This window comes from Ylistrum balloti, unplaced genomic scaffold, assembly GCF_031769215.1.
Source record: "Ylistrum balloti isolate Yb309-2 unplaced genomic scaffold, AGI_CSIRO_Ybal_v1 Utg369582, whole genome shotgun sequence".
Lineage (NCBI taxonomy): Eukaryota > Metazoa > Mollusca > Bivalvia > Pectinida > Pectinidae > Ylistrum > Ylistrum balloti.
In genome coordinates this window covers 420,001-437,234 of record NW_026781872.1, presented here as the reverse complement: position 1 = coordinate 437,234, position 17,234 = coordinate 420,001, and the positions used below count along the sequence as shown (strand labels likewise).

At 34.3% G+C, this 17,234-nt stretch overlaps 1 protein-coding gene across 1 annotated transcript in view; it reads right to left on the bottom strand.

Moving 5' to 3' along the window:
• The window catches only part of LOC132543518 (uncharacterized), a 73,968-nt gene that overhangs the window by 15,900 nt on the left and 40,834 nt on the right, over positions 1–17,234 (bottom strand). The window contains exon 2 of the mRNA XM_060207033.1: positions 14,386–14,455. Coding sequence (XP_060063016.1) covers positions 14,386–14,455 — 70 coding nt within the window. The remainder of the gene's footprint in view (positions 1–14,385; positions 14,456–17,234) is intronic.

Below are 17,234 nucleotides of genomic sequence, written 5' to 3'. Positions count from 1 at the left end.
TAATGATATGGTTATCATTGACAGTTTAGAACTGTTTAGTACTGTTTCGCATGATGTAACCAACAGCTCTTATCGTATGCGCTTTAATGAAAATGTACTGTACTTATGGGAGAGTTTATGTACTGAATCGTTAAATATGAAACAGCACCGTCCCGTTACATTACTGTCATTTTATGCCCGGCACTTTATACATATTGGTCACAGGAACGGGTTAGTTATTTAGATAAAGTCATCTGAGACTATCAGTGTTGAGGTGTATCAGGTACATGTGGTGAATACATGAAATCTACACCTATCATAAATAAAATCCAATCCATTGTGAATTCATTTATACGATAAAAATATAACGAAATTACAGGAAAACGAAAATGTCTTAGAATGTTTGAAATCTCTGATTATATAAATACGCGTCCGATAACGAATTGGAAGGCTGCAAATCATTTTTCAAACTGTTAACGTTCCGCCCTATCTGGGCACATATGAGAGAACTCAATCGATGTTGGTACAGGAGATAACCTAACTTAAGCGCGAAACACCACATCAGTTAAAAAACGGATATGAATTTTCACAAACACATTTGTTGTTTTGTTGTCAGGTTTAAATAGATATTCTACATCACAACTGTATATGAAGAAAACAATGTGAAGATTGAGAAACGATCTGCATATGCATTATGTTATTTCCCTTACCGACAGTGGTGTTTTAGGTTAGGTTCACAAAAAAACACGTACAATAATTAATCATGCCAATTTTTGGTCACGTGTTAATTAGAAATTAAAATGAAATATGCTGTGGATTTTTTTACTGATACACAGGTCCATTCCGTGATATGGAGAGCTATATTTGATACCATCTGACACCATATATTACTCTGGGGTTTTGACGTCACGGAATTATCTAATACCAACTTCATTTATATCATTATCTAGTATTCTAGCTTTGCTTCCTAATTGAATTGACAGGTTCCTGGCTCAGCCTGGTACACTCTACTCGTTATCCTTTTTTTGTTCGGTGATAAATGTCCTAGTAACGGTCAGGGTTATTTTAGGTTGGTTGGTTAGACTGTTTAACTGTCTTTTATAGCAATAAAGGAGTCTTCTGCCTTTATGAATTGAGAATATTTAAGACGTTGTATAGATTATAGAGAAGGCCGCTTGTTCACCGATGTCTGTCAATGACTTAGATTTGTTATGTCTAGACATGACACCAAAAAGTAAGATATATAGAAAGATAAAATATATTATTGCGTGATCAAAAGATTTATAACTCTGCCCGGTTAAGTAAGTTTCTGATATGTATTGCTTACATCTCCCTAGAAGTGAATTTAGGTACTAAACAAATTGTGCTACGTTTGAACTTGATTGGTTTCCTAGTCAATTATCCACGCTAAAGGTAATAACTCGAAAAGAAAAGAAAAGTTCTCACAGTCCATAAAAAGTTGTATGAGGCATTCTCATATGAGACGCATTCATCGCAATTGTCAATGTATAAGACTCAAGGAGACATTTGCGAATATATGCTGAACCTAACCAGGTACCGAAAAAAGTGATGTAACAGGCTACCTGAAATCATCTAAATATATGTCCATGTGTTTATGTCATTGTGTGTATATACAGTGACCATTTCGTTACCATTTGATACTCTTCACACCCCCGTGATACTCTTCACACCCACCTTCATCTTTATTGGGGGAGATATGCAAGAATGCTCTTAAATATTTCCTTTGGAAACACAGTGGTAATCTGTAAACATGATTTATCTGCAACTAATCGATAATCTATAACAGAAACTCCAGTAGAATTTCTCAATTCTTAAGCAACTGATTAGATGGAAGCTGGTTTCTGGAAATACAATTATTTAGAATATCTACATAAACGGTGCTCTGAATCAATCAAATATATTGTGAGTTTGTACAAGACATGAATGAATTACACATTCATATACCAAACAACAAAGAAAATACCCACATTTTTACGAAAAACAAGAAAATGCTATCATGTCAAAATAATCATTATCAGAATTCAAATTCAATAAATGTTTAATAATGTGAACAACAGAAAACAATATATCAGGCAACGGAACAAAACCGGCAAGCAACGATCATCAAATACGTCCAGCTTCATATCGCTCAAAGAAATGTAATTTATCAAAGAAATCACTATGACGACTGTAAAACCTCCCCATTGTTTTCATCAACCTGCACCTTTCGATATTCTATGTTACAAGTTTGTGCGCCAGTTGACGGATTCTTGCAGGGAAATCGTGATAACGATAACAATAAATAGCATAGGTTGGAGATGCAAAGTTTTTACTATCCAGAAATGGAAAAGGAAGAATAAGAAAATTGGAATCACAACGTTCATCATACAGCATGATAGAAAGGTGTCCATTTTGGTTTCTTTGTAGGATCGAGAAAAGCGGCGGATGTGCAATAGTCTGTTGTGGTTTGAATTTCCAATTCTGGTGGATATATACGGTGGACGTGGTCAATAAATGTATTTTTACTTAAAGACAAATCATGATCAAGAACAAATTTGGGATGGATTCAAGTCTACAAATGAAGAAAGGAAACATTTAAACGGAAGCACCTTAAATAAGGTATGGAAAAAAGGACCAGGTATTCCGGAAAAGTAAGCGTCGTCTGCTTCATAGACGACACCCGCCACGTAAAACTTGGCCAATCCAAGTAAGTAAGGTCATGTTCCCAAATAAATACAAAGTATACCATAACGGAACCTATACATTTTTTCCTCTTTTTTTTTCATCTCATGAACGATTTATGTTTAACGCTATATCTTGTCAACATATTTTATACACATGTGAAACATTTAAACAATATATACAAGTCTGTGTAATGTTTCTTCCGGGCTAAGGAAAATATTGAGACACTGTTGGGTTACAATACAACAGTGACATCTTTTTGTATTTGGAGAAAAAGGGAGTGTAAGTCAAATGCTATAATTGTATAAGTATACTAAAACAAAACATCTCCCTACAGGCCCCCGCATACTATTAAAATGAAATTTATTACTAGGAAGGTACCAACATTATAGTGCTGGAACAAATCAACTTTTGTCTCGGTGTGAATCCAATCACGTTTGATCCCTAAACAAAGCGCCAGCACTATACCTGTACTATCAGTAAGTAAATTGTGAACTGAAAACTTAAGATCTAAACAAGGAGAAGAAACTTTGAGCTTTGAATTAGCTACATTAAATGTTAGATCCCCTAAAGAACCTCATTTCAAATAATCAACATTGCAAAAAAGTTATCCACGGAATGCAAAATATAAAAAACAAAAACAATGTGCCAAAATCTAGACCAAAATAGTTTGATCAAAATTATTAAAATTCAAACATGGTAGTTTTAGTAATTATAGAATTGTCTATTTTTACCCTATGAATTCACTAATGAACCCTATGTAAATTATCAGCATTGTAAAATATTTCTAATTTGTGACCATTAAAGAATCCCGGTGTGAGGTGTCAGCATTCTCAAGTGGTTATTTACTAAGTGACAAACAATGATAAAACGCTAAACAAAAAGCGTAACCTCCCCGATTACCGATAGGGGGACTATTAAAAAGAAAGGTAAGATGTATACATGAATGAATATTAAGCAAAGTAAAAAAAAATAACCAAACTGACATTCTAAATACATCTGATATACAGTTGAAAAGGCGATTTTAGGAAAATACATCTTTATTCAAGTTTCTTTCCCTGTAAGTACAACTATATATAGGTCATTTAAAGTTAATCGACGTCATTGTATGAGTATTTATCATAAGGGGGAAATATCTCTAATTAGAGGTCAGTTTCCGTCATCAGATGAAAACCAAAATTCATTAAACGAATCATAAAAGTATATATTAACATCCATATAAGTATGATATATGATATGAATACACATTAGATAACAACGTGACTGCGTTATACTTATACTATAAACGGTATTATATAACATGTTAACAGTGAAGTCAAAGTTATCCGTTTTACCCATATGTTACAAAAGAAAAAGTCAAGCAAATTATCATCACAATATTGTGAAATGACGGTGTTCAATTTCAATTAAATGTTGCACATTTGTAAACAGAATTTAGCATCTACATCTTATATTATACTTGATCCATTATGACGATAGGAAAAAGGAAACTACTGAAAGTAAGGAAGAGGAAACACACATTATATAAATCTTATTCCGGTGATACATATCCATTGGTCACAATATCAACAGGCTCAAAACAGATGAAATGAAAACATGAAACAAGAACTAATATGAAATTAATTATGTCCACATTCGATCATATGTCAATTTTAAATCAACTAGGCATATCACACAGGGCACGTGACGACTACAAGCTGCTACACAATGTATTAATTAAGTCTCCGAAAAGCATGAATCATATGTGTCCTTTTTTTTAGATAAACCGACTTAAATACAGTGACGAACGGTTGTAGGTCAAATATCATCTTACACAATTGGGATGTCTGCACGTAAGGTAGATATCAGAAATGTTTTTCTTACATAAATTATGTCTGATACAACCCTGCTCATCTTGTACCAACAAGTTATGTCTGAAGAATCCATCAGTTGGAAGATCGCCAGAATCTGCCCGGTCCCTATACTTTTTTTATGACCAATGGTTACTATTAATGTTGATCACATGTTGTCTGATCTAGATCTCTGGTTGAGTCTTAGATATTGACTACTGGAATACATTAGATGATATATTGACCTACTGCTACATCACTGGATGTGGTACTGACAGGTGATGTCAACATTAATATGTTAAATATACCATTAAAGCATCATATATCACAACTTCGTTAGCCTTCTTAATGACCCAACAAGAAAATCATCTGACAGAGCCTTATCCATTTATGTAATCCTCAATAATAACCAAAACATAATAAAAATACCTATTTATCTCCAATATTTTGTAATGACCATTCTTCAGTACAATCTTCAATTTCCTTTTCTGTTTTCAAAATATTGACTAAAAAAGCAGTTTCCGATATGAAGAAGCAGATTTTGAAAGATTAATGATGCGTTACTTAATACAGATTCGATTAACTTAAGTGTTTAATACATTTAATTGTATAAAAGCAATCACTGATCAAGTCAAAAACTAAATGATTAATTAATTAGCAATAACAGCGCGTTCAAAAGATAAACCATTGATAAATATCATTAGATTGAAAATGAAACAACGTTATAGAATACACAGAAAAGCTAAATTAGTAAATACTGCCTATTATTGGGAAAACATTCGAAACGTACGGAATGAAACCACTGACTTCATTCGTGATACAAAGGCAAATAATGTAAAAAAAAGAGGAAAATTCACTTTATTGTAATGCAGTTAACCGAGACAAATGGTGGATGATAGATTATTCCATTAATTAATTTTGTAATAAATCCTCTTCCATCAAACAATCAACACATCCATCACCCAACTGACAAGGCAGAACTGCTAAATAAGCACTTTACAAATATATCAACTTCATCACCCTACCGAGAACTTTCTCAGACATCTCAACCTAACATCTCATATCCATTTACAAATATTGAAGTCACTGAACAAGATGTTTCTGACCAAATAAAATAATTCTCAACACTAAAGAACCTCCTGACCCTGATATCATTATCCCCAAAATTGTAATAAAAATACATATATCTTCATGCTTCTCTTCAATTACCTCTCAAGCTGATATTTAACAAAACATTAACAACAGGAATGATAGTTACAGTATAAGATGGAAACAAGCAATTACTAATGCTGTCTAGAAGGTTCATCCTATTGCATAATAGACCAATCGGTATAACTTCATGCATTAATAAACGCTTGGAAAAAATATCTTCAAATATGTTAATAACTCTCTGATTGGAAATCATATCATTACACAGCATCAAGAGGTGGCTTTACTCCTTTTCACTCTACTATCAATCAGCTTTTATTTATTCTTAATTAAATTGTTAGTTATATGGATAAAGGGAAGGTGGTTAAATTCAATTGTTTGTGATATCAGTTATGCTTTTGATAGAATATGGCATGAAGGTCTTTTTTACATAAGCGTAGATTATATGGTGTAAATGGAAATTACTTGTATGGTTTAAAACTTATTTTTCTGACGGAATGCAAAGATGCAAAGAGTAAGTACAGAAGGTTATTTTTCACAGTTTGAGAATGTAAATGCCGAGGTTCCTCAGGGATCAGTACTTGGCACACTACTATTTCGTCTCTATATCAATGATATTACCACTGATATTAAACTCTTTGACAATGGTACTTCCATATATGTAATAATAGACGATAACCCAGAACAGGGTGCACAATCTCTTAACACATATTTAATTAACATAGGTGAATGGGGAACTGTCTGGGATATTAATATTAACCCTGACAAAACAAAATATTTTTTCTCAAGAAAACAATACATCTATCATACATAAATCCACCAATTTCTTTCTAATACAAGCAAATCATAGATACAACATCACACCAGCACCTAGGTCTTATACTGCAAAGAGATGCAACATGGCAGAAACCCATATACAAAACATTTATACAAAAGTCTATGATAGACTCAACATTCTTAAACATGTGAAAACTACAGTCAATAGAAAATAACTCAGTAAGATTTACGTCGGATTTATCAGACCAATCTTGGGATATGCAGGTGTTATTTAGGACAATTGTACGCAATAGGAAAAAGATTTTCTCCAACCAGTACAACTAGAATCAGCAAGAATCATTACAGGAAAGAGATCTGTGACTTAACACGAACACCTATACAAAAAAACTGGGTTGGGAAACATTATCTGTTTGACGAAACAACCACAAACATATATATATATATACATAATAATGTATTGCTATAAATATGATAAAGATATGTTGAGCATGACTGTTGATTCATATATTATATACATACCTTATTTATAAATACAGTTTTGAACACAAGGACTTCAAGGTCATAGCCGTTAATGACTTTTTAAAATAATTGAATGTGTAAAGGATATTATATACAAATGCTTTATTAATGTATGTATACATATTTCCCTATATTTTATATATTTCTGTATTAATTATTTTGTTATTTTCATTCAAATTAATTTTTTCTACTTCGGCCATGTTGCGGAGAAAATATATATAAGCTCTGCCTGTTATTTAATCCACATTGACATTAATATCTTTTGTCAATAAAATTCGTTGAAATGAAATTTTTTTATGCAAGAAAAGTGTTGACTTGAAGATGAATATAAGCCTTATCTTAAGATATATACAATGCATAACACATTTTCATAACTCAATATGTACAAAACGGAATTTGATTATAAAATGTTACGAAACTATTCCCGCTTTTAACTTAAGATTTAGTCGTTTACATCCCTTGCAACTGTCACAGTTACTGTGTAGATTACTTATTGAAGCATGGAAATCTATACTTTTACGCATGTTCCGTGGGGCTGTGCGTGTGTTTGAATCACGTGTGGCCTTTGGCGATAGAGATTTCCGAGTGGCCTTTAGAAAATTGTGTTCGTCGTTCGCAAACTGCTTTCCTACATTGGTTTGCCTGCTTTGTCTGAATCCCTGTAGTACACTCTGATCAGCATATAAGCTGTTTGTTGGGTGATTGTGCACGTATAACACCTCTGTATGATTATCCTCACGTTGACGTGTCAAATATTCCTCTATTTGATTGCTATTGATTTCATTATGATTGTTAATCTGATTAGTGTTCCGTTTAAATATGTCATTTTCGTTTCGTCCTTTATAAGGAAATTTTCTCTCGTGTAATTTAGCTGGTACGGATCGTTCCATGTGTTGCCATTCTTTGTCGCACAATTGGTTTGATGCACAACAGCCCCTATTCGACTTATTTACAGCACATGAATAATATGGCAAACAGGAAGTTTGACGGGCATCTTCTACATAACCTACCTGTTTCTGTTCACGTGAACCTGTTTTTGAGGACATCCCAGAATATGGTTGATAATGTCCAATTTCTCCATTACTGATTGCAGTGCATGGTAGATGTGTTGGTGTTTGGTAAGTAGGTTCGGTGAATTCGTTGACGTGCGTCACCGAGTGTTGATCTTCATTTCCATCCTGTAAACTTGTTAATTGGTCATTGCTACTTAGGTCCACCGCACGACCTAATGGGGGTTGCTCAAGGTTCGATACCATATTAAACCTTTCCACTATTGCGTTGTTTATAGATTCTTCAAGAGGAAATGGATCAAACATGTACGTATACTCCATTTCGTCATCGTCTGAAATCGTATTTTCCGTGGGCGGTGCATCATCTTCAGTACGAACAGGTGTGGCATTAGGATTAGCAAGTTTCGACATCACAGGATCAGAAGACTGGTCATGAATATTGTTTGAAAACTGTGAACTCGCTTGAGTTCTGTCTATACCTCTCTCGTGTAAGAGCGTGTATTTCCCGTTGTAGTTGCACCTCGCTCTCATATCACAGTTCGTTTCGTTTACGTGTAAATTAGCCATATGCGTAACATATTGGGAGTTGTTCCATTGTACCGTTGTGTCACCCTTATACCTGTCATTATGGGAGGTGTGTTGTTGCACAAAAAATCCTGTTCGGTCATAATTCTGTTCGAGGCGTTGTTCATACATATATTCCTCACCAGAAGGGACATGGCACTGAACGAAGGACATATTCTGTATCAAACAATATCAATCAGATGATTCCATTGAGTAAAGCGTTAGAAAGATCCATTCAATGACCCTTTGCTTGTCACTGTGACGGCTACGACTTGTTATCTAATTCTGATAGCGTTACGTGTATGACACATTTTTTCCACCACTGCCATAGCTTTTTTTGTCTACCCACGACCCGTGCTTACCATCTGGAACGAACCGGCCTGTGTGTATGAACCACTGTATGGGAGGCACACTACGTTATTCTTGGTTTAGAATCCATGTAACAACAGAAGATACTTCACTAAGATCATTCACATATAATAAAAAATCCTGTTTTTGTTAAAGACCATAAAAATTGACCAAAAACATCTATATGTATCATATTATTTTGCAGAGTTTGTTTTCATTATCTAAATCTAATGGCACGAGTACATTTCGTTGAAATTATTTGTAAAATACCAGTCATTCACTCTTCTGTAGATATCTCAATTTTCACTTAATATTTATGATCGGTTTTAACAGATAACGACCATCGTCTACACCTGCGTGTACCGAACACGTTTTTTTTTATGAAATATACGATTATCATTAGTGGGTGCATTTAGGTGAAATGAGTTATGGCTGACTGATCACAAAAAATCCTAACAAAGACACTTGCCAGCCTTACTAACAGTAGGATCACGCCATGACCTTGTAGCGTTTCTCACTTAAGCCATTTAATACCGACCTGTATTTGGAATAAGGATTTCTGGCCTTCTGATAATCTAGACATTTGAAATATAAGTGTAGATTTAAATGTAAAATCATGACGAGCTGATATTTAGACAACAATTGAATAACAAATCTAAATATAATTTCATAAAATTATTTCCAACGTTTAAAATGAATTTTTATTAATCAGTGAAATTAAAATTGTAGAGGTCGACCCCTAATGTCTTGTAATTAGAGATATTACTGTTTAGATTGCTACGGGCACAGTGGCCTTACATGGCTATTGTTAATAAAATCAAATTAGGCAACAATAAATATTATTTCGGTTCGCTGTAATTAGATAAATGTCAATGTGAATAAGTTGGAAAGTTCTTGTTTTTTGTTTTTCTTCAATGAAATTCTTGAAAATACACTTACATAAACACAATACCAAACAATATCAACTGATCAAGAACAACAGCATTCATTATGGACTCCATATGGTTATATAAAACTTTTAAAAAATCCACATTTGGAACGCACGTGACTTGAATAAAGTCGAACGGCCCCGATGATAAGTAGTTTCATATTCTCTAACAGCCAAGATAATATTTGCATATCATATGATAACTGACCAAGGATAAGGTAAAAATCCAAGATATCACAATATAATCGATATTTGCATATCATATGATAAGTCTAACACAATATAATCGTCAAACAGTTCTATAAGACCAATATAATCGGATAAGGTAAAAAATATAATCGTGAATGTCAAACAGTTCTATAAGTCTAGATATCACAATATAATCGTCAAATAGTTCTATAAGTCTAGATATCACAATATAATCGTCAAACAGTTCTATAAGTCTAGATATCACAATATAATCGTCAACCAGTTCTACAAGTCTACATATCACAATATAATCGTCAAACAGTTCTATAAGTCTAGATATCACAATATAATCGTCAACCAGTTCTACAAGTCTACATATCACAATATAATCGTCAACCAGTTCTACAAGTCTACATATCACAATATATATCCAAATTAAAAAAACGAATGATTTTTATCAGATTAAATTACAATTCAAGTTTATATGAAATAGCGAATAGATTTCCATAACCTCTGAAATGTAACATATTGTGAATAAACAGATTGTTGGTAAACAATAACACACTTATGTTAGATAGTACAGCATTCTTTGCCACAAACGCGCCAACAATGGCGGCGTTCATTAAGTTTTATACAATCAAAGTAGATTCTTGGTATCCTTTATTTTACTCAGAGATATCTAAATGTTTCCTTTTTAACTTTTTTATCAGAAAATATCATGACCATTGATATCAATAACACACTTATGTTAATTCAGCATTCTTTGCCAAAAACACATTAAGTTTTATACAATCAAAGTAGATTCTAGGTATCCTTTATTTTACTCAGAGATATCTAAATGTTTCCTTTTTAACTTTGAATATCATGACCATTGATATCTCTGGTGAATTCGACAAAAACACAGGCACATATCATGGCTTGCTCCTTTCTTGTTTGATAGTGTATTTCACTCTGCCAAACAATCACAACATATTTTCGCCGCCAAAACGTTGCAATAAAACCTTTTTAAATATACACTATTTTTATGTACTCCCTTTGAAGCGTTGGGGTGTCGCGCTATCTTGCCACGATAATTTTAATTGAGGTGAAATTATAAAAGAAATAAGTCTTAAATATTACAACAATAATCACTTATAATCGATTTTGATATCTTCATAGAATTGCCCGATTATGGTACTATTATTGAACAGGTCTGTTTTTGTTTTTAATTGTTTAACGTCCTATCAACAGCTAGGGTCATTTGAATACAGTCTATTTATGTATGCGAGGTTAGTCTAAGCGTAGTATGAGTATGAGAACAACAAAGCCATAATCTAAATTCAGATACAAGATAAAAAAAGAAAAAAAATGCATACAGACACTCCTGAAAAAGTCTCTTGATATTGCAAAATTAATGCTACCACACTGAAGTATACTGCCGAACACATCCATGTCACTCTACCCAGTCAACTGTTTCACCACCACTACCACAATGCTGAGAGTCAAACACGGAATAGTAACTACTGTCTTTCAAGCATCTGCTTTATCCTGGTGAGGGAACAGAAAAGAAGCTCTCAAAAAAAAAACTCAACAAATAACACATTCGTTATCTTGTTCAGATGAGAGCGTGCATCGCATAAATAATGAACAATGCATAAACCGGGGTGAAAAAGCGAGGTGAAGAATGTGAAGTTTTATCTGATAGATTATGTGACAGTTTCTCATTTCATTCTTCATTTAACCACGAATAATGTCGGAAATCTCTTACAATACCTATCGACCTAGTCACCCAGTTTGGTGACTATGCAGATAACCCATATTTAAATGACCTGCTATACGTTTAATGCTATACGTCTGCAAAATTCTTTTTTGCTTCAAATTGCTTAAAACGCTTGTGGTAGCACACTATACATGAAAGGACTTATATTACGCAGCTGTTAACAAAAGTATTTGATACACTAAACGTACTGCTGACGTGTACAGTAATTGTAATGGGTAAGCGTCGGCAGCTTCAATTGTTCAGTGCAAAGAAGTGAAAATAGAGACTGTTTGACCTACTCTCAAGGTCTGTCGGGACAGTAGAGTACTAGTAACCTGAGAAAGATCTAGAACGAACTTATCCCAATTTCTATATCAAGATAAAAAAAGATGTTTTGCGCTGAGTTTTATGCCATTAATAATCAATTTGTACCTCTAAGTATGACTTGTAGGTACCTGTCTCCTCCATAGGACGGTCGTATGACCTGCAGGTATCTGTCTCCCCCATTGGAGGGTCGTATAACCTGCAGGTACCTGACCTCTCCCATTAGAAGGTCGCATTAGGAGACTTAATTTTGGACTGCTTTTATCTCTTTTACTCTATTGTGTCCTTATGTCTTCAAAGATGTATCCTCGTCTTTAGTCTTTAGTTGAGCGTTCGCCTATATACCTGTATAACTGGTGGTTATTTATATCTGTACCTGTATAACTGGTGGTTATTTATATCTGTACCTGTATAACTGGTGGTTATTTATATCTGTACCTGTATAACTGGTGGTTAATTATATCTGTATAACTGGTGGTTATTTATATCTGTACCTGTATAACTGGTGGTTATTTATATCTGTACCTGTATAACTTGTAGTTATTTATATCTGTACCTGTATAACTGGTGGTTATTTATATCTGTATAACTGGTGGTTATTTATATCTGTACCTGTATAACTGGTGGTTATTTATATCTGTACCTGTATAACTGGTGGTTATTTATATCTGTACCTGTATAACTGGTGGTTATTTATATCTGTACCTGTATAACTGGTGGTTATTTATATCTGTACCTGTATAACTGGTTGTTATTTATATCTGTATAACTGGTGGTTATTTATAACTGTATAACTGGTGGTCATTTATATCTGTATAACTGTGGTGGTTATTTATATCTGTATAACTTGTGGTTATTTATATCTGTATAACTGGTGGTTATTTATATCTGTATGTATAACTGGTGGTTATTTATATCTGTATAACTGGTGGTTATTTATATCTGTATAACTGGTGGTTATTTATATCTGTACCTGTATAACTGGTGGTTATTTATATCTGTATAACTGGTGGTTATTTATATCTGTACCTGTATAACTGGTGGTTATTTATATCTGTATAACTTGTGGTTATTTATATCTGTATAACTGGTGGTTATTTATATCTGTATAACTGGTGGTTATTTATATCTGTATAACTGGTGGTTATTTATATCTGTATAACTGGTGGTTATTTATATCTGTATAACTTGTGGTTATTTATATCTGTATAACTGGTGGTTATTTATATCTGTATAACTGGTGGTTATTTATATCTGTATAACTGGTGGTTATTTATATCTATCTGGTGGTTATTTATATCTGTATAACTGGTGGTTATTTATATCTGTATAACTGGTGGTTATTTATATCTGTATAACTGGTGGTTATTTATATCTGTATAACTGTATTTATATCTGTATAACTGTGGTTATTTATATCTGTACCTGTATATACTGGTGGTTATTTATATCTGTACTGGTGGTTATTTATATCTGTACTTGTATAACTGGTGGTTATTTATATCTGTACCTGTATAACTGGTGGTTATTTATATCTGTACCTGTATAACTGGTGGTTATTTATATCTGTACCTGTATAACTGGTGGTTATTTATATCTGTATAACTGGTGGTTATTTATATCTATACCTGTATAACTGGTGGTTATTTATATCTGTATCTGTATAACTGGTGGTTATTTATATCTGTACCTGTATAACTGGTGGTTATTTATATCTATATCTGTATAACTGGTGGTTATTTATATCTGTATAACTGGTGGTTACTTATATCTGTTCCTGTATAACTGGTGGTTATTTATATCTGTATAACTGGTGGTTATTTATATCTGTATAACTCGTGGTTATTTATATCTGTACCTGTATAACTGGTGGTTATTTATATCTGTACCTTATAACTTGTAGTTATTTATATCTGTACCTGTATAACTGGTGGTTATTTATATCCTTTTCTGTGATATTTTTATAATTCGCTTTTGATTTGTCTAAATCTCCTCCCGGTTTCAAAATCAATCCCATAGTATAGAAAATGAGTCGTATTCTCTAGTTTATTTCTGTAAATCTTTCTTGGCCTTGCCTAGGAAATTTGAAAAGAGTTCATCGCATTTCTTCACGGTGATTGAGAGGAATACATGGAAAAAATCGCGACATCATGTGTCATATCAGAATTGACGATAAAACATATAAAATACACACCAGTCTTCAAATTTTGAGGACGCCAGAAGAACAATGCCCAGTTTGTGTTGGAATGAAGTCTCTCTGGCCTCAGTATAGAGGATATACAGCTGATCGTATTCCCACTGTGTTCTTCAGCCTTATTTTTGATGAAATGTAAGTAAAAGTTCACCTACCCTGTTGGTATTCCTTCTAAACCAGGGACGACCTGACATCTGGACTCCACTTGGGTTGTTAATAGGCAAACTGAAATGTTAACAGGTATCAATAAGGACAAACACTAGTATTAAACAAATATCATTTAAACGACATATCTCAGTGTACGGGGGCATCTATTGACTCATCAATAGTAAACTGCTACTGATACCAAAATCTTAAATAACTACAGTTTCCTTCACATTTACATTTGATATAGAAACCCACACCCACGACAAATTTTAATTTTATTATTATTTTTGTGTTTTTGTTTTTTGTTTTTTGTTTTTTCTTCAATTTTCAAATATTTTGTTGACATAATGACAAGTGGATTGGACACTAATCTAGAATGCATTTACGAAGATAAAATCCAGTTGCAAGAGAAGATTAATAATTGTACGGCATTAAAATTGTGATAATAGTCTCTAACAATTATTGTTGTATCTTATTATTCCTGACTTCAAACGATATTGTTTGCTAGAACTATAGGCACATCACTACAAACGAAAGATTTAAACTTTGATCCATAATTAACATCGATCAATCACCGTGTGGAATATTTCTTGTTTGAATCACAGCTTGGGGTCTCAAAGTTATCTCTTTTGCTCTGCTTTAGTGTAAACACACGTAACAAGTCACCTGTCAAATACCGCGAGCAGACGACAGCATGTGTGGCTCATAAAGTAACATTTGCTGTGACACGCGCTGGGAATACGTCGCTATGCATACCAATTACAGTGAACATATAACAAGTAAGCAGGCTGATAGGTGATAGCTTATTTTGAGAACATTCTCGGGAAACACACGTCTTTATAGCCATAGTCCATATTAACACCGAACCGATATCTTCATTTCAGGAAGTCAGTACAGTCTGTATTGACGTATTTGTCCAGTCTCCTATTGAAGTAGGTGTCCAATCTCCTATTGTCCCAGTCTCCTATTGACGTATTTGTCCAGTCTCCTATTGACGTATTTGTCCAGTCTCCTATTGACGTATTTTTACAGTCTCTTACTGACATATTTGTCCAGTCTCCTATTGACGTGTTTGTGCAGTCTCTTATTAACAAATTTGTCCAGTCTCCTATTGACGTACTTGTCCAGTCTCCTATTGACGTATTTGTCCAGTCTCCTATTGACGTATTTGTCCAGTCTCTTATTGACGTATTTGTCCAGTCTCTTACTGACGTATTTGTCCAGTCTCCTATTGACGTGTTTGTCCAGTCTCCTATTGACGTATTTGTCCAGTCTCCTATTGACGTATTTGTCCAGTCTCCTATTGACGTATTTGTCCAGTCTCCTATTGACGTATTTGTCCAGTCTCCTATTGACGTATTTGTCCAGTCTCCTATTGACGTATTTGTCCAGTCTCCTATTGACGTACTTGTCCAGTCTCTTATTGACGTATTTGTCCAGTCTCTTATTGACGTGTTTGTCCAGTCTCCTATTGACGTTTATGTCCAGTCTCCTATTGACGTTTTTCTCCAGTCTCCTATTGACGTATTTGTCCAGTCTCTTATTGACGTATTTGTTCAGTCTCTTATTAACAAATTTGTCCAGTCTCCTATTGACGTACTTGTCCAGTCTCCTATTGACGTATTTGTCCAGTCTCCTATTGACGTACTTGTCCAGTCTCTTATTGACGTATTTGTTCAGTCTCTTATTAACGAATTGACGTACTTGTCCAGTCTCCTATTGACGTATTTGTCCAGTCTCCTATTGACGTACTTGTCCAGTCTCCTATTGACGTATTTGTCCAGTCTCCTATTGACGTATTTGTCCAGTCTCCTATTGACGTATTTGTCCAGTCTCTTATTGACGTATTTGTCCAGTCTCCTATTGACGTATTTGTCCAGTCTCCTATTGACGTATTTGTCCAGTCTCCTATTGACGTATTTGTCCAGTCTCCTATTGACGTATTTGTCCAGTCTCCTATTGACGTACTTGTCCAGTCTCTTACTGACGTATTTGTCCAGTCTCTTATTGACGTGTTTGTCCAGTCTCCTATTGACGTATTTGTCCAGTCTCCTATTGACGTATTTGTCCAGTCTCCTATTGACGTATTTGTCCTGTCTCCTACTGACGTACTTTTCCAGTCTCCTATTGACGTACATGTATTTGTCCAGTCTCCTATTGACGTATTTGTCCAGTCTCCTATTGACGTACTTGTCCAGTCTCCTATTGACGTATTTGTCCAGTCTCCTATTGACGTATTTGTCCAGTCTCCTATTGACGTATTTGTCCAGTCTCCTACTGACGTACTTGTCCAGTCTCCTATTGACGTATTTGTCCAGTCTCTTATTGACGTATTTGTCCAGTCTCCTATTGACGTATTTGTCCAGTCTCTTATTGACGTATTTGTCCAGTCTCCTATTGACGTATTTGTCCAGTCTCCTATTGACGTATTTGTCCAGTCTCTTATTGACGTATTTGTCCAGTCTCCTATTGACGTATTTGTCCAGTCTCCTATTGACGTATTTGTCCAGTCTCCTATTGACGTATTTGTCCAGTCTCTTATTGACGTATTTGTCCAGTCTCCTATTGACGTATTTGTCCAGTCTCTTATTGACGTATTTGTCCAGTCTCCTATTGACGTATTTGTCCAGTCTCCTATTGACGTATTTGTCCAGTCTCCTATTGACGTATTTGTCCAGTCTCCTATTGACGTATTTGTCCAGTCTCCTATTGACGTATTTGTCCAGTCTCCTAGTGACGTATTTGTCCAGTCTCTTATTGACGTATTTGTCCAGTCTCCTATTGACGTATTTGTCCAGTCTCCTATTGACGTACTTGTCCAGTCTCCTATTGACGTATTTGTCCAGTCTCCTATTGA